General features: G+C 40.7%; 1 protein-coding gene across 1 annotated transcript in view; it reads left to right on the top strand.

Annotated features, from left to right (window-relative positions):
* The window catches only part of LOC113128861 (alpha-1,6-mannosylglycoprotein 6-beta-N-acetylglucosaminyltransferase B-like), a 121,373-nt gene that overhangs the window by 48,479 nt on the left and 53,033 nt on the right, over positions 1-19,861 (top strand). The window contains exon 8 of the mRNA XM_026304460.1: positions 9,050-9,219. Within this exon, the coding sequence (XP_026160245.1) occupies positions 9,050-9,219 (170 nt within the window). The remainder of the gene's footprint in view (positions 1-9,049; positions 9,220-19,861) is intronic.

Here is a 19,861-nt window from a genome sequence, read left to right as displayed (position 1 = left end):
GAGTCTCTTCTGTAGCTTGTTGCACACACCAAAGGAACAGAGTCTCCTGAGGAAGAACAGTCTGCTCTGTCCTTTCTTGAAGAGTGAGTCTATATTGTTTGGCCTGTCCAGTTTGTTGTTAATGTGGACTCCAAGGTACTTGTAGGAGTCCACAATCTCCACTTCAAGTGTGAAGTGTCTGTATTCCTCATCGTTATCATTATTGATGCATCCAATGATTGAAGAGTCATCAGAGAACTTCTGGAGGTGACAGGTGACTAGGTTATAGCGGAAGTCTGAGGTGTAGAGTGTAAATAGGAATGGTGCCAGTACAGTTCGTTGGGGTGCACCGGTGCTGCTCATCACCACATCAGTTATGCAGCTATCTAAGCGAACAAACTTTGGCTGCCCAGTGAGGTAGTCTTTGATCCACCCCATCATGTCTGCGGGAACTTCCATGTTCTGCATCTTTGTACTTAGCAGGTGGGGTTGAATAGTGTTGAAAGCACTTGAAAAATCAAAGAACATGACTCTTACAGTGTTGCCCTGCCTCTCCAGATGGGAGTATGCTCTGTTCATTAAGATGATGATGGCATCTTCCACTCCAATGTGTTCCTGATATGCAAACTGCAGGGGGTCCAGATATTCAGACACTTGAGACCTTAGGATTTGCAGGACCAGTCTCTCAAACACTTTCATGATATGTGATGTTAGCGCTACTGGTCTGAAGTCACTAAGGGTACTGGGAGGGCCTCTTTTTGGTAATGGGACAATACAGGAAATTTTCCATAACTTAGGCACCTTTTTGAGCCTCAGAGAGAGGTTGAAGAGTTTCTGAAAAACCTCTGCAAGCTGTCCAGCACACACCTTAAGTACTCTGGGACTGATCTTATCTGGTCCTTTTGCTTTGTTGGTCTTTAGCTTAGCTAGTTCCTTCCTCACCTGTTCTGTGGCAAAGGCTGGGCCTGTGTATTGTGTTGATGAGGAGTCAGATGGTGAGGACAGGGGAAGAGTTATTGGAGGTGAGGTATACTTCAATGTTGTATGGCTGCTGATAGAGGAGATGGCATTAGTGGGCAGTGGGCATCTCTCCATTTGCAGAGGTGTTAGGTGGAGGGATGTGAAGAGATGCCAAGGCATCAGCTAAGGTTGTGGAGGGAGGAGGGATGGTGTGTGAGGAGGGTCAGAGTAAGAAGCAGAGATGGTGTCAAATCTATTAAAGAACAGGTTAAGTTCATTAACAAACTTTGAGTCTCAGTCCACAGCGGTGTGTATTAAGTACTAGACTTGTGGTCTGATCCACCAAGTGGGGGTAGGGCTGAAGAGCTGTATGCCTCCTTCACATTGGCATAAAGGAGATCCATCCATCTATCTTCTTTACCCGCTTTTCCTGGTTCAGGGTCACGGGGATCTGCTGGAGCCTATCCCAGCTCTCTTTCGGGTGGAAGGCAGGGGTACACCCTGGACAGGTCACCAGTCTGTCGCAGGGCCACATAGAGACACACAACCTCACACACTCACACTCACTCCTACAGGCAATTTTAGAGTCACCAATCAACCTAACATGCATGTTTTTTGGACTGTGGGAGGAAACCGGAGTACCTGGAGTAAACCCACGCAAGCACAGGGAGAACATGCAAACTCCACACAGAAAGGCCGGGATGCGAACCCACGACCTTCTTGCTGTGAGGCAACAGTGCTAACCACTCAGCCACCATGCTGCCCCATAAAGGAGCACTAGTGAGAACCCAGACAGTTCAAGCGAGCTGTCCGGTATATTTTCATGCAGCCAGGTCTCAGTGTAGCAAAGCAAGCTACACTCTCTGTACTCTCGCTGGCTGCTAGCTAAAGCAGAAAGTTCATCCACTTTGTTGCAGAGTGACCTCACATTTCCCATAATAATTTTCGGGAGAAATGGTTTAAATCTCCTACGTTTTTCTCGATGCTTCACTCCTGCTCTACAGCCCCTCCTACACCTCCTCAGGTCTTGGGGGATTTCAGGTTTTATACCAAGAAGCAGACTTGTTCCTTTGAGAGCTAACAGTTGCTCCCTTGTATAGATGCCGTTGCCACAGAAATGTATATTTTCTGATGCAGTTTCCATAATCTCCATATGTCTCTCCACAGGAATTAGAAGATCCCAACTCATCCACTTTCATCCATTATCAGAGAGAAAGCATAGATCTTGATTTGATTTGGATTAACAGATGATAATTCAGAAAAAAACTTGCAAAAAACAAACAGAGGAGCTGCTGTAACTGGCTGCCACCTAACAGACGGCATTCTAGAATTAGATTATGAGACATGATGATGAGATGATTATGAGAAAATGCCAGGAATATACCAGCAGCACAGGGAGAAGAATAAGATGAGACACCAAAAGGTATATGGATGGCAGGGGGGAGAGGATGTTGCAGAATATGGATAAGGACAAGATTGATAGAGGAACAGAGAGAGAGGAGATGAACATGAAACAAAGACTGAAAGGCAAGGATGCCTCTAATATTTGGTATTTTTTTAAAAAGATGGTTAAAAATACAAAAGTAATGGTGTAATTTTTTTTCCCAAATGTCAGGTAGAGCAGCACATGATTAATACTTAGAAAGTCTTGGAAAGTTTTTGCTACATGTGACCTTTCACACCTTTAACACCACATTTAAGGTTTGTTGAGCTGCCTTATCTGTTCCTTTTCTTTTCCTGCTCTGCGCAGATTCATGATCTTTTACACGAGGTAATAATGATACATGAAGACAACGTGAGAAGGCAGATTTAGCTCACATTCTGCTTCTTCTCTCCATAATGTTTCTCCCTGTCCCTGTCTTTCTCTAAAATAAATTAACAAGGGGAGAAATAGTTCTCTGCCTCTGTGATTGATGTTCTCCTTTCTTTTAGTGCACTGAGGGATACTGTTATCTTCTGTTATGGCTCTGTAGCTGCTTGAACACCCTATAGTATATGCCTTACATTGTGCTGTTACTTTTACAACAAGAGATGTTAGTGTTGGTTGTCAGATACTGTTTATGACAGTAATTAGAAGTAAAAACGTGTGTATTTGTGCCGTACTGACCTGGATGTGACTCCTTATCATTGCAAATAAAAGCCAAGGGCAGGCATAGATTTTATTTTTAAATGTACCATCTACCCTCCTCCCTCACAGCACTCACTTTACCATTGAAAAGGAGAACGCTGTTTGATTTTAATTAACTCTGACCTCAGAAAAAGTATTGTCTGATATAAATTGACTGTGGCCCTGGACTTGCCTAACCTCTGCCTTTCACTAAATTCAACCTCCAGTAGCAACTTTAGGATTCTGGTTGAGTGCAGTCTTTACGGTTCCAATGGGGCTCTGTTGATTCATTCCTCTTTCCTTATTTAGCTTTCTCTTTGATTGTAACCAGCATTATGTTTACTCAAAAAATGAATAAATTAGTGAAAGTATGGAGAAGGGAAGGATCGAAAAGGAGAGGAAAATGAGAGCAAAAGCAAGATGATTCTTTTGAACTGTCAGCAGCAGATACAGGAACAGAAAATGGGTAGGTGGGTGTGTGCACGAGTGACTGTGGAAACTTGAGAAATGTTAATTCTGTAGTTTTCTTTTTTTTTACTTGAGAATCACGGCAGAAGAGATTTTCTGCAGTTAAATATATTCCAGACTTAGACATTATGTGCCGTTGTGTGTGAAAAAGATGAATCCTGTGATAAATATTCTTGAAAACCTCTTTTATTTTGTGACTAATCTGTCTATTTCTCCATTGCGTGTGAAGTCTAAAAAAGAATACAGTGAATCTTTTTCTGCCTTTTACTTTTTTTTCTTGCTTGGTGCTATCATCAAACTCAGCTTTGACCTGACCCACACTGTGTAAAGCTTCAGCCATTACAGTGTGGCTGATTGAACACTTTGTATATGACACATTCTCTTCTTCTTTTCTGCACATCAGAAGAGACGTATTCAGCTCAGCGATGGTATAATGGAAAAGGTTTTTAGAGATAGCAGTAGAGACTCAAAGACACTGACCTTACCCTGTTAACCTGCGACAATGCAGTCACTGCCTGTCTGGTGTTGGTTTAAGTGTCTCAGCAAGTTCCTTTTTGTGCATCTGTGCCTGCTCGATGTGTGTTGAGCATGCACATTTAGTGTGTTTGTCAGCATGTGCTGAACTGTTCATTTGCCTTCTTCCTGTGTCTGCCCTCTTGAGAGTTAATTGACCTCTGACTGATGAAGCGCAGAGAGTTGTAGGAAACTAATGGGATATGGAAGTTAGGGAGAGGAGGTGGGGAGGAATAGTGAGGAGGAAAGCGGAGGGAGGAGGGCGCAGGTTGGAGGAAGATGACAGTAAGGCAAGGAGCAAAGACGTGAGGAGAAATAAAGAAGAGAAAAGTAGTGGGTAGAGGCAGATGAGGGAGAAGGTGAAATTAAGGATAGAGTAGTGATGGCAGGCAGTGTCAGCGTGTGTTGCCACCCATGGCCTTCCAACGGACAGCTGCAACCTTCATAAGGGCCACAGAGCACGAGCAAACAGAGTCACACACACATGCACACACACACACTCGAGCACACATTGCGAAGTCCTTGGCTAACAGATGCTGAGACAAGCATTAGCATTTTCCCGTCGTTAGCCTGTTAGTGATGAGTGGAGCAGAGCAGTGGAGTGGTACCTCATACTTCAGAGCCACTTCTACTCTTCTGCTCTTGTATGCACAGACACGAGGACTTTTCAAAGTTTTTATTCAGACATACACATATTACCAACACAGCAGGATATGAATGGCAAAAATTGTATCCATACATCCATTATCTACTGCTTGGATAATCCCAGGTGACATTAGGTAAAAGGCAGGTACACGCTGGACAGTACTCACATTCTATACTTAAGTAGAAGTACATATACTTGTGTGAAAAAAGGCTCAGGTAAAATTAGAAGTGCTGACTCAACTCCTTTACTCAAGTAAAAGTAAGAAAGTACAGGGTCTGAAATGTACTGTAGTGAAAAAGTAAAAATGTTTTTTTGCTGTCAATGATACACAATACATCTTTACATAACTCTACAAAACTAAAAAAGTTCGGCACAAAAAAAGGAAATTATTCCTCTTTTATTAACCTGAACAGTGCTGCAGGGAACAAAACACAACACATTGACCATGAATCATTCTTGGAGCCAACAACATACAGCAGATCTTATAAATACAGCCCATGGATGGGTTGTCAGACTCGGCAACACTCCTTGGGTCCCTTTCTTCCTCCATGTCACACTGCAAGTTTTCTCCCGTTCATAACCTGTACACACCTGTACATTTCCCTCTCTAGTTAGTTACGTCTTTTACATTGTGTCGTCATCCCTGGAGGTTGACAAAGCAAGGAGCGTGTTTTGATAATGTAAGGAGTAGAAAGTACAGATATTTGTGTTTAAATGTAGGGAGTAAAAGTAAAGATTCTTCAGAAAAATAAATACCTGAAAAATCTACTTAAGTACAGTAACAAAGTATTTGTACTTTGTTACTCCCCAGCTTTGCTTTAGAGTCACCAATTAATCTGTGGGAGGAAGCCAGAGTACCGGGAGAAAAGCCATGCAGACATGGGGACAACCCACAACTTTACCCATGAAACAATATTTAGAACCAGACCCTGTGGCATAAAGTCGCACAGGCAGTCAGGGCGCTGTGAGGGTGAGCGAGAGATTTGTGCCTGAGTGTCTTAACATGCCTCTCTGTCTTTCTCAGTGGGTTTGGCAGATCATTGTGTACAGTACCCGTGGGATGGTAACAATACAGAGTAGCTTTAGATCCTACTGAGAATCATCCCCTGTGAGCGAGCATCCATGCTGAACACACAATTAACCACACACCCACGATTCTTAACGGAGTTCACTGATTGTCACGTTTCGAAGGATTATTATTTAGTAGGACCAATAATTATGCCCAGCCTGGTACTCAGTTGCAGAGGGGAACTTTATTGAAACAAAAACCAAGGAAAAACCAGAAACAAGGAAACAGTAACTCTGAACCAGGGACTGTGAGACAGGCGAAATGAAGGACTAAGGGACGAGACAACGTGAACTGAGGGAAATAAGACATGGGACCTGGGACGTGCACACACTGGGGTCACACAGGCCTAAGGGGAACAAGGCAAGAGGGTCTGGGTCACACACACACATTAGGGGACTCACCAGACCACAAGGGAAACATGAACGAGAGTAAGGAAACAAGGCATAAGGGTCTGGGTCACACACACATTAGGGGACTCACCAGATCACAAAGGAAAGAATGGTCAACAAAACACAAAGCAAGAGGGCTACTTAGTTTAACCTGGGGAACAATAGGCAGTCCATGATGAAATAAGTCCAAAAAGAGAAATCCAGTGGCGTGGGAAAACAAAGAAGGCAGAAACTTGACGCAAGGCAAAACAAGGCGATTTCAGATAGACAAAGCATTTGAGTCGGACAAGGGATGTTAGTAAGGGCTCAACAAGGGATGTAGTCAGATAACCTCGCCAATGGCTGTGGCTGAACAAAGGTATATAAAGGGGAAAACACAAACGAGGCATGGATGAAAACAATTAACTAATTGGGTCAAAGTAATGAGGAGCAAGACAGAACAAAACCAAATCCTAAATGAACCTACAAAATAAAAGCACAAAAGAGGAAGCTCAAAATACAGATCCTGACAACAATTGCACGCACAGAAATAAAAACAAATAAAATTTTAAATCTATTAACCCACATCCACACCACCTGGGAATGCCATAAGTTCACTGCATCAAAAGCTCCACTCTCAGCTGGCTGTGATTTAAGAAGTGCATAAGATAATATACCTTTAGCTTCATAGTTGCTCCCTTTGTCATTGGATCCCAATTGCATGTGTAAAAACATGAGATTGTGTGTGCTGCTTATCTGCACAGTAAAACACAGTGTGAACCACCTACGATGGTTTCTCTCTCCTCTCCGTTCAGGATATTGATTCATACTCCCTGATGTAAGGGTTACTTCTCCTTTGTTGGTCGGACATGTTGCATTGAACTCCACTCTAATTCTGTTCACATACACAGGCATTTACATTTGCAAATGGAGATAAATACTGCCTATTAGAGAGAAAGTGAAATTCCTCCTCAGGAGTCCTGATCATGTGTGCAAGTTGCCAGGTTTTGCAAAGCATTCTTACCTCTCACCCTATTAACTTTGCATTTGTGCATGAATATGAAGTTTATAGAGTCCACAGTTACTGAGCTTCTTCCGTTCCTTGTCTATTTCTGCATGTTTGCCACTGTTTGTGTGATACACCCTCACCAGCACCATAACAAAGCCAAGTGAGTGAATAGTACTGCCATGAATTTTCACTCTTGGCATCTGCCACCCAAACTGTAATTAAATTTCACTTATCTTTTTTATGAAGCAGAAGTTAATAGAGCAGGCTTATTAAATCACAGGATTTCTTACGGCAGCTGGAATCTCACTGGAGCATGACTCTGCTGCACACACACCACTGGGCAATGTTTCACACACATTTTATACATGTTAAATATGGGACATGAGTGCAGTGGCTTTAGTATTCGTAGGGATGTGCATTACATACCTACATTATATATAAATATAGCAACATTTTCCATATTAGTAGTACATAAGTGTTTTCTATATTCATTATTTAGGCAGAATAACAAGATCATCAAACAGTATGTGTAGTACTGTAGTAGTGTGTATTTTTTGCGTGTAGGTATCTCTTTTGTTTCTACAGAAAACTTCAAACATTAGTGGATTGTTGGTAATATAACATGTTGGAGAGGAGAAGAGAGTGCTGTGCACTTCTAAAAAACTGTGGGAAGCTTTATCTCCACAGATAAAAGTTGGCAAAGTACAGGCACAGAAGTCATATACACTCAAATACACAGAGAGAAAGGCACAGAAGGCAATCACCAACTTTTGGGAAAACTCCACACATTTGGCCTTAAGCTCATTACGGTGTGTTGCATGGTGAAAGTTGTGGACTCCATATGCCAGCGAAGGCAGCGGGAGGTGTTCATGCTGCTTTAGCTAATCAGGATTACCCAGCAGAGCAGCGTTTGGACATGGCTGTGTCTAATCCTCTGTGAAAAGCAACGTGTTGCTCATTTCTTGGTGGCTTGCACTAATTATACATTAGCTACGTGGACATGCATGACAGGACTGTAGCCTGCAAGTGCAAAGTTCTGTAACAGTGTCATAAAATACTGAGATAATTCCCTCACATGTGTTATATGACGGTTTAAAACAGTGGAGGTTTTTTTTCATCGAGTGCCTGGGATGTAGTTACACTGGGTATTTGTACAGTGCATATGAAATAAGCTGTACGGTTAAGTCCAGAATGATAGATTTCTGTTTGCATTTTATTACTTTGCATTTTCAGTGGGTAATTCATTGGGGATTTCAAATAACTTTTTTTAATTTTTAATTTTTTTTTTTTTCTAATCCTTAAACTCATTAAACATTTTCACTCCAAAAGCTTAAGTACCAAGGAGATTAACGTTATTCAGTATGCATTCTACTGCACATAAAAACTTAAAGGTAAATCTGATTAAATTAAATATAATTTATTGTGTACACATTGAAGATTATATAAATAATCTGAAAAACACCAAGGTACATTATATGTCAGGTACTGTGTGTTCATGTAGCAGATATAGTTCATTACTGTAGATTCTGAGAAATGGCTGACTTAATAACAGGGAAACTGCATCTTTTCTTCTTCTTATCATTATTATTCAAGATTTATTTATGTTAAGTGTGAGTTCAGAACTTCTGTTTTATATAAAACTATAAAATAAAGGTAATGATGTTAAAACAAGGTCTACTTTGTGTGAGGCCTACTCATTAATAATTGTAAAAATCCATTATGAAGAACGAGAATGATCCTTTAAATTATGTTATTGAGAGATTAATGTACTATTTAAAGCAGGCCTGTAGATAAAAGATTTTAAAGATTTTAAAGCTTGTTGATTAAAAAAAAAAAAACCCTATTGTTCTCAAGTAAAATGTTGTTGTGGAGCTTCTCCACTGAGTTTAATTTTAACTCTATGCCACAATGTGTACCTGTCCACCTTCAGATCCTGGTACATGTTGGCTTCCTAACAGAGGAGTCTGGAGATGTTTTCAGCCCCAAGGTGCTGAAAGGAGGCCCTCTGGGAGAGATGGTCCAGTGGGCTGACATCCTCACTGCTCTCCATGTTCTTGGACATAACCTCAAGATCTCCATGTCTGTTAAGGAGCTCCAGGGGTGAGTTACTTTGTGACAAATGTACAATTTCAATGCTGGAGTGTTTGGCTTGTTACTGGTGAATGGTTTTGCACAGGTGATAATGCACGTTAACCTAATTTCTGATTTAAACAACCGTATGTTTTAACCAAATACTTTCTTCTGCGCAGAAAAGTTCAAACTATAAATACACTAAGAGTGTAGAAGCAGTAAATATTGGTGGTTTTAACAAAGCTGCAATACCATCAAAGGATGAATTTGTTGATCTTCAACAGGTTATTGACGAAAACAGCAATAAACCGCCATCTAAACTGACAGTAAGGTAACGTTTTTTCCAGTTGACCAGCTACATTACATCAATATACTATAGGAATTATTCAGACAAGGAAAGTTTATTGAGAGGCAGTGACATTGCTAGTAATCACTGTGAACCAAATTACCTTTTCTAATGTCTACATGTTTTATTTGGTTTGATAAATTACTTTCGCTCATGTCATTCAGCCACATGTCATTTTGCATGTTTATTAGGAGTGATACAAGATGTCTGTCACAAAATAACCCCTGCTGATAGCTCTGACAACCAACCACTGACCTTTTACAATGCTGCTATTATCGCTGTGGTCATGTCCTCCTTATTGTATTCAGAATGGTTAAGAGAGCATTGTGCTTACACCCATTTCCCACTTAACCCAAAGAACAGGCAGCAGGGCCCATAGGGCCTGTTGATTTATTTGTTACTGTATTGATCCTGTATCGACACACTCTACAACCTGCTGTCAGTGTGACGGTGTTGGTGTGTCTCTTTATCCTGCGTCAGCATGCTAACATGTTTCTGCTGACAGGTAAAATGGAGCCAACACACACACACACAGAGGTGAATGGGTGTAAATCTACCCTGTTGGAAAAAGATCCCTCAGGCTGTTTCTGTCCAGTCTACTTCATAGCCAAGACAGAATAAATCACATGTTGTCAAGCTAAAGATGGGTGGTTAATGTCAAACAGCAGAATTATGAAAAGGTATGAGTCAGAGAAGGCACGTAAATTGTGATGTAGATGGGGTGATGTCTTTGTTCGGTCTTGATTGGGCCAATAGTCTTTGTCTTTCACCCATCGTTGATCACTGTGATGACACACACTGTTTATAGATCAATATAATGATGTCTACAGAGACCCCGCTGTACTGTGCATTTTACACTATGCACTACCTGCGACATCTATCACAAATCATAGAAGTATTGTATTGATCCCCAGCTTTTAGCAGTCGTTTTGTAGACATATAACACCTCCTGTAAGCAGCAGGAGAGAGTGTGAAAATTTAGAAAAATTTTATGCTTAAAAAATGAGTTTAGAGGTAGCAGAGATATTTACAAGTCTGAGTTCAGCTGTCAGCCTTGAAAATAGGTGGCAGGATCATTTTTTATTTCATGCACGTCACTATGGTGTCTTAGAAGCCATATTTTAAAATTCATTTTTTCCACAACCTGGATTGTGATGTTGTAAGTGACTGTGCAGTCTAACATATTAGCATGATGAATTATTTTTACTCGCTTTACCTACTTGTAATGGCTTTGTGGGGAAAAATACCTTTTGGCTCTAGATAACTTGAGGAAACCATCTAATCTTTCTCCAAACTGGTTCCCGACTCATTCCTTAAAAACACTCGCGTGAGAGACGGTATATCAACTTTGCCTCCTGATGCCAATCTTTCCACATGATTTGCTGCATGTAAGTGGAACAAATGCAGGTTATGCAGTGAGTCCAATTGTTTTTTGTTCATGTGTCACTTTTTTGTCCCCACACATTTCATTTCCATTAGTCCCTGCTACAGTACAACAAGATACTGAGGGTTAAAGTTATACCGAGGTGATAATCTATTTGATGAACTGATAATGCAGTTTGGCTGCCCCAGAGGTGTACTAAAAAAGAAACACAGTGTTCTCATTTCTTTTTCTTTTAGATTACTGTTCAAATCTCTATTAATCATTGGCTCATCATAATGTTTGGGAAAATCTTCCATACTTTTTACACTGGGCCTGATGTTAACACATTATGTAGAAGGTGCGGTAAAAGGTACTGTCAGGTAAATTATCAATGATAAAAAGGGCAAACAGATGGAAATGAAAGGACGATATGCCATTATAGCTACTAGTGGTATACTTCTGTCATACTAGTTCAAATGCATATTCAACCACCATATTTCCTGCCTCGCTATCAGCTACACACAACAGTGATTTGAAATCTGTGATTACTAATATTCTGTTTGTTGGCAGAATATAATGTAAAAACATTATTTGTCACAAAATTAACAATTAAGTTTTATTTTCATTTTGTTTTCACTTTTTTATCAGTGGACTGGGCTTTGAGACATCGTCCTCACACCATGAAATGCCAATGGTTTTATTACCATGGGTCAGTAAATGGTTATAGTTATTGTCTTGCACTGCATCACACCTTGAATGTCTCACAATCAACAACACCATTAAATAGTATTTTCAACAGATGTCTTGCATGGATTTTATTGTGGCACAAAGTCATTAGAAACGCACATGTAGCCAGACACGCAAATAAAAATACAGACAAAAGCTCTGGCGGTCTGGACAGGAAGCCCCACAGAGACAATTGAAACAAACACATGACCAGACAGCAACTGCCCCAAGTTGGCTGCTTACTGGAAGTTGCTTACTGGAAACAGCTTTCCTTTGGGCAACACTGACCAGTATTAGAACAAAACCAAACAAAAAGTGCCTGAAGTCCATCCACCTCCACATTCCCACAACTCAGTGGTTTGTGTGTGAATGTGTGTACATCGTCTGTGATATATTGCTCTCAAAGACACATCAGAGAGTTGTGATTGGCTGAGCAGGAAGCAGATGGTAGCTGTAATTGGCCACTGAGGGGCCGATTAAGGCTGGAGTTTTGTTACTGTATATAACCTACACCCTGCTTTATAGTTTTTAGTCAGGTGGCTGGACATTATTCACTAGAGATGCATGAACAGAGCACACAGAGCCTCACTAGCATATTAATGACTGAGCATGTAAATAAACCATATAGAAATATAAACAACTGTTGATATAACTTGGGATGCAATACATATATTGATAAATTGATGATAAATAGATAAAAACTGGATTAAAAGGAGTTGGTTTCAAAGCTATTGCCGTGTGAGTGGACAGACTCATGAGAAAATATATGCTGAGCTGTTGGGTTAGGGACCGTTGTTATTCAAATATACAAATTATTATTTTTTTTAGGGCTCACTGCTAAATGCCATCCCTTTTGTTTTGAATCTTGGACTGTCCTTGATTTTCTTACCACTTCATTTACTTATCCACACACAAGAGCAGACAAACCTGAATTAATTCAGTACAGATTTTTGCATTTCCCAGTCTTTGCTGACGGTGCAGTCCTCACAATTTGGGGTAACTAAGCAACTTGCTGGAAATGAAACAGAATTTAGTGCCAATTAGATTGGCAAGGCACCTGAGATGTATTAGTATTGGAGGGAGATAAGACAGGGCTCTGCCTGCTCCTCATTCCATACTGGACTGTCCAGGTCTCAGAGAGCTGCTGCAGTCAAAGTGATCAGCACCCTTGTCTTGATTTACTACTGTGATGATACATGTATTAGCTTTAAAGTAATGGCATTGTGCAGTGTATGAGATGTTGGACATGCTGGACATGCCATGTGGACTGGTACTGTAAAGTATGCAACTAATGAGGGTGTGAAAAACCCTAGATGAAATAGATGAATCAAAAACTGGACTGAAGTTCATGGAAGTTGCTGCTTGTTTGTGTTTGTGAACATTTGAGTTTTGTTTGTCACACTAGAGTTTCATCCATTCTTTGGAAAGGTCCAAATCACTACTGAAGATTGACTGTACTTGTCCTATACTATAGTACAGAACAACAACATGCAATTTAGATAAATAATTTTCTGCATAGTTCTAGTTCAGGCAACCAGTTAAGCAATATATGTGATAAGATTTGGGCACATACTGTATGTGAGCAAAAGGTTCAATAATCTTTAGATTCCTTAGTCACGTTGCTTTCCACTTGTTTTTGTACCACAGTAATTACCAATTAAAAACCTGAATGACAGCAGCACTCCCCATCTCTCCTCTCTCAAACTCACGTGCTTAAAGGTGGTTAAGTATCATCAAAAACTAGACCACTACTCCATTTGGCTTCTAGCTATGAGCCTTTTTTATAATCAGTATCTTCTCTCTCTCTTTGTTTGTATGTTGTTTACTATCAGTTATCAGTAAAGGTAAAAACAACACTGTTTCCTTTCTTGGTTACTCCTTTTCTATCTCTTCCTCAAACTTGAGGTGACAAGTTTCAGTCTCATCCCAACTCCAGGTATGGTTTCAGTTGCCATGGAGATCTGACTCTAGGCTCGTTGGGGCTGGAGGCAGAGGGACACCAAATAACAGCCAATCAACACCTCCAGCAGAGTGAAGGAGAGAGCAGAAGTAAAGAATCAAGTCTCCTTTGTTCTGGAGAAGTGGTGATAATTGGACAGTGTGACTGGATGATACAAAGCCCACTGCAGGGATGGGAATATATTCTGACCTTTTATGCAAATGTCTGAGTGTTTTTTTTTTTTCCTTAGTCTGGTCTTTTGAGAACTCTAGGAATATGGATCTTTACGTCATTTAGTCATTAAGCTCAGTGTCTTTATGTGTATCCAATTATCAGCACTTCAGTCCTAGCAGGGGATTATGGACTATTCCTGATTACATTTACATACATACAGACGTACAGGAGAGCTGCTTAGAATAGATATAGTTGCAAAACTCACATGTATTTTGTCTCGTTTGCCTTTTTTGCCTTCACATATATTTTGTCAATATCAGACTGTGCTTGATCCTTTTATTAGGTTTCCTACAAACTCTATAAGATTGAGGGTCAAAGCTGCAAAACGTATTTTTTAGGTGACATTTTTGCTGAAGTGCCCTGTCAAACGGGACATCCCTGTGCCTTTATGGGACCCTTCCATGTTTGTTTCTGAGTACCTAGTTTGTAATTCACTTGTACCAAGTACCCCCCAAGTGCTGGTCTGGTTGCCTCCCAGTTCTATTGCTCACGTTTTTCTAATTCACATCTTAAGTGTACCGTAGGCCACTCAAGTGCCTGTCTCTGTGTCAAGCACCCCTCTGCTCCACAAAATTGCACCTTCAAATAACCTGAGTGAGGTTCTCTGTTAAGCTCAGGGATTGCAGTTGATCCCCAATATTAACAAAAAAAAAAAAAAACCTCATTGTTCTGCTTGTGCAGAAAGTAGAACACCACTGAATGCTGCTGGGTAATGCTGTGATGTGATGCTGATGATATGACTTAATGCTGCTTTTATAAAGAAATATGAGCTTTGTGACTTAATGCTACTGTTTAATACTCATTTTTGTTTTTTACAGCTTTATCTAAAACTATTGTATCAGATATTCCTGTGCCACAGAGTGACACCATAATGGCTCAGTCCTCTGTGTTGGCTAAGATTAGTTTTTATACCGCACTTAGTAACAGTTAACAGTCGCTATAAAGGGCAATTGTTCACAAATCTTTTCCACTTTAACTTTCATCTGTACCTTGAAACCTTTTTTTATATTCCTCTGCACACAACCAGCAATATTTACTGTGTATTTACAAGGTGCTAGTTTTGCTTCTACAGTGGTATTGGATGACTCTCCTCCCTGCCTTTTCCATAAAACTACTGAAATAAACCATTCGCATAACGAATGGAATCTCAATCAGAGTCAGTTTGTTTTTTCCAGAGTTAAATCCCCTGGTTGTTTTAATCTTTTTCTCACAGTAAGAGTAAGTGGGTGAACAGGCATGTGTTTTCTCTGGTAGAATGATGTAAGGCTTACTGCTCACACCGTGTGCTTCACACTAACATTGTGTAGTTTTTGTTCTGTTTTCTTTAATCTCTCCTTCTCGTTTTCTACTTTATAGATGCTCACATCACAACAGGCAATTTCAGTCTCACAAAGCAGACTCAGTCCCCAGACGTTCCTGTCCTGTGTATAAAGGTCAGATTTACTGGTCAGGGACGTTTGACTTGACCTATGTTGTTTGGACAGGTCAGCAATATTCAAAGCCTTTAGAGTCTCTAGTGTTTATCTGAAAAGCAGGGCAGCAGTAAGTGTTACCTCTGGGCCTTCAATGTGTTCAGTAGAGCTGATGTGTGTTAGTGTGTGTGTGTGTGTCTAGTCTACCTATTGGTCTGCATGTAATTGTGTCTAGTGGGAGTGGGAGCATTTTAGTGGAACAGAAAGGCTCCATATGTGTTTTTGAACCCGTGTGTGTGTGTGTGTGTGTGTGTGTGTGTGTACTACCTCTGCAGTGACAGCATGCTCTAAAAGAACTACCATAATGCTAGTTTGCAACATAAGCTCATTGCTATAAGTCTAGCGCTTGGACCCAGAGATGGCTTGCATAACCCAAGAGATTAATGCAAAAATGGCTATCTACTGGGTTACGTAATGCCTTATAAAATTGGATTAGTTTTCAGAGTCTCTCGGTTGCACACTTGTTTTTCTCTATTTTGCTCCCACTTTGTGCATGCAGTGGTTTGACCATGACTGCTTTACAGCTCCCTTCTCTGTTCCTCCCATCTTGTGTTCTAGCAGTGTTTCCACTGTTACAGTGTCATTTTAGCTCTTAACTGTTTTTCGCCATTCATGGACTAAAAGCTGTTTTGACCTGATTAGATGATTTATTGAACGTGTCAGGTCAGAGATATTTTAGTTACAGCAGAGGTGTTGGTTTGACAACATCTGTAGCTTTGTGCTTTGTATAGAATGTCAGCCAGGAAAGGATGTATATAGTCAAAGAAATGTCTGATCTTGACACGTGTGGGTGGTTGCTACTTAATCTTCTGTTTTGGTTTTGCTTTTCTATAAATTCCATGAAGTCTCTCTGCACGTCTGAGTGTCTCATAAAGCTTCCATTCATTCCATTACTCACACTCTCCTCCCCTCTCTGCCACCTCCCATCAACCAGGCTCCCTCACCTTCCACCATCATTAAAGTGAAGCCTGTAGAGAGACTGGAGCCAGTGACCTCAGTTCACCTCCTTAGCTCAGACAGACCAGTTACTAGTAGTCTTATTATATACCTACCTCAAGCAGATACAGCACACACACACGCACATGTGCCCTCTTTAAAACCCTAACCTTGCTTTCCTTGCTTCTCCCTTGCAATTAAGCTGTTTTCCATTTCCCTGCACTGCTGTTCTTTGTAGATTCCTTTCATAACATATAATACTTTGTGTTTCATCTGAGTTTGTTGTGCAAGTGCACAACTATGCAGAACTAGGGGAAAATAACTTGTAAACCAGCTGACACGAAACATCACACTAAAAAAAAACATCTCCTTTTAGAAAAAACAAACTTTCAGTTACAGTATATATGCAGTGTGCATTTAATCTCTATTGAAGGGAACCTGCTGAGGTGTGTGAAACTCCTAAACAGACTTGTAATAGTTCTCTCTTGAAGGAAAAATTATAGTATATTAATGTTAAGCAGTTGTGGGAGATGTTTGTATGCATGTGTGTGTTGGTATGTGGGAAAGAATGTCAGCGTGTCTCTTTGTTAAAAACTAGAGTGTGCAAATGAGGACTGTGCTCAGTCTAAATGTCTGAGTGTGCACTAACAAACCACAAGCAAACTGCTCACCTCTCCTCCCAGCATATCCTGTCTAAACTCTTCCTCTCTTGTCTTGTCTCCTTACCTTCTGTCTCACTCCCTGTTTGTCTCTCTTTTTCTTACTCCCTGTCCCTACAGTTGTTACCCTCTAAGCTTAAATCGATGTGCTTGTTAGCAACTTCCAAGATTTTTAGAGCGTTTCATCACCCTTACCCTTACTTCTAACCCCTTACAGACTTACACACACATGCCACAGCAGAGCTTGGTATAATGACATCCCTTATCCCTTGTCTCAGATATGAGCAACTGAGGGTGGGAAACCACAATGGCCCATGGGTGACTTTGTGTTTCATTACTAGTGTTGCTTTGTCTCATATCTCTGCATGACATTACCTCTAATTGGTCTATGTAACAAATGTGGGATTCAGAAATATAAATAATACAAGTTGCTGCTTATGCTTCTTTACCTGATATGGCACAATCCTCTGTGCACTTGCACAAGTGTGTCTGTATGCTGGTAAATTTAACCTCTTAAAATGGACTTTGTTGACCTTAAACATGAGAACAGCTTTATGTATGAAGAGCTAGATCCTATTTTAAAATAATACGAATATTGTGATGTGAGACTAGATGTTTTGTGGTTGATATATATCTGAAATACTGCCTTTTTCTGACTTTACGGATGAACTGTTGAAATGTTCTAACGGGTTCAACATATCAGCATTATAAATTTTTCGTTTCTTAAAATTCTCCTTTGTGTAAAAATCTTCTGAAAGGTCTTCTGTATTGTTAGTGCCGATAAGTAAGCACCTCCCTGCCCTAAGATCAATATTAAATCTTCATCTTTCATCTTCATAAACCATTTTTGCAGCAGATAGTTTTTTTTTTTTGTCTGCAGCAGAAAATCACAGGTATAACTAAAAACATCAAAGAGTGTCAAGTTAGTATGCTTAGTAGCATGATGAAACATTTATACATACAGTATTCCATGTGTTGGTCTTAGATTAGATAGCTATCCAAGAAGCATTTGATTAAAATCACCCACATTTAGCCAAATAATTAAAAAAAAAAAGTAAAATCTGTCTGCAATAAGGCTCCTAGATAATCATCACTCCTCCCAAGTTAGGGGCGTGATGATTACACAGCTTACACTACACAGCTGTAGAAACACTAAAATCAGTCATACACTATATTGCCAAAAGTATTCACTCACCTGCCTTGACATCCCATTCCTAATCCATAGGGTTCAATATGACGTCGGTCCACCCTTTGCAGCTATAACAGCTTCAACTCTCCTGGGAAGGCTGTCCACAAGGTTTAGGAGTGTGTTTATGGGAATTTTTGACCATTCTTCCAGAAGCGCATTTGTGAGGTCACACACTGATGTTGGACGAGAAGACCTGCCTCTCAGTCTCCGCTCTAATTCATCCCAAAGGTGTTCTATCAGGTTGAGGTCAGGACTTTCTGCAGGCCAGTCAAGTTCATCCACACCAGACTCTGTCATCCATGTCTTTATGGACCTTGCTTTGTGCACTGGTGCACAGTCATCTTGGAAGAGGAAGGGGCCAGCTCCAAACTGTTCCTACAAAGTTGGGAGCATGGAATTGTCCAAAATGTCTTGGTATGCTGAAGCATTCAGAGTTCCTTTCACTGGAACCAAGGGGCCAAGCCCAGCTCCTGAAAAACAACCCCACACCATAATCCCACCTCCACCAAACTTCACAGTTGGCACAATGCAGTCAGACAAGTACCGTTCTCCTGGCAACCGCCAAACCCAGACTCGTCCATCAGATTGCCAGATGGAGAAGCGTGATTCGTCACACCAGAGAATGCCTCTCCACTGCTCTGAAGTCCAGTGGCAGCATGCTTTACACCACTGCATCCAACGCTTTGCATTGCACTTGGTGATGTATGGCTTGGATGCAGCTGCTCGGCCATGGAAACCCATTCCATGAAGCTCTCTGCGCACTGTCCTTGAGCAAATCTGAAGGCCACATGAAGTTTGGAGGTCTGTAGTGATTGACTCTGCAGAAAGTTGGCGACCTCTTCGCACTATGCGCCTCAGCATCCGCTGACCCCGCTCCGTCACTTTATGTGGCCTACCACTTCGTGGCTGAGTTGCTGTCGTTTCCAAACACTTCCACATTCTTATAATACAGCTGATAGTTGACTGTGGAATATTCAGGAGCGAGGAAATTTCACGACTAGATTTGTTGCACAGGTGGCATCCTATTACAGTTCCACGCTGGAATTCACTGAGCTCCTGAGAGCGATCCATTCTTTCACAAATGTTTGTAAAAACAGTCTGCATGCCTAGGTGCTTGATTTTATACACCTGTGGCCATGAAAGTGATTGGAACGCCTGATTCTGATTATTGGATGGGTGAGCGAATACTTTTGGCAATATAGTGTATCATATAATTTGAGACTGGGGGAAAAGTGGTTAAACAGTTTGAACATGTACAATCAAACTGAAGGTGCACCAAGTTGTAGAATTTATCTGTGTGGTTGAGAGAGTCGTTCAAACTTGTGCCTCATTTATAGTCGTTAATTTACTTTTTTTTAACCAGATACAATATATAGGAAATAGGAAATGTGAATGTGCTTTGATAAACACAATGCAGTGATTATCAGTACTATAAATTACAGGTTTTTGCAGTCATAAATGATTATGGCCATCAATAAGTCTCCCTTTTCAAAGAACTTTCTCTGCCATTTTGTCTAGTCTGTCCAAGGAAAACAGTGATTGACGAAGAGTGAAGAATAAAAGCAGTTTCCATCATGGTCTTTATATGACCTCAGTTGTCTGACTGTATAGAGAGGGAGGTCAGTCTGTACCGCCTGCAGGGCCAAAACAGTTGGCTCTGGCTGAATAAAGTGTTGAAAAAAGAAAAGCAAGACAGCCAGGGGTTCTGTGAGACATGGAGTGTGTGTGTTTGGTCATCCCAGACCTATGCACTGAGGCCTTTGCAATCTTCTCTTATTGGGGAAAAGAAGCAGGAGAGAGAGAGTTCT

Source organism: Mastacembelus armatus, chromosome 1 (genome assembly GCF_900324485.2).
Source record: "Mastacembelus armatus chromosome 1, fMasArm1.2, whole genome shotgun sequence".
NCBI lineage: Eukaryota > Metazoa > Chordata > Actinopteri > Synbranchiformes > Mastacembelidae > Mastacembelus > Mastacembelus armatus.
This window is presented reverse-complemented; position numbering and strand designations above follow the sequence as displayed.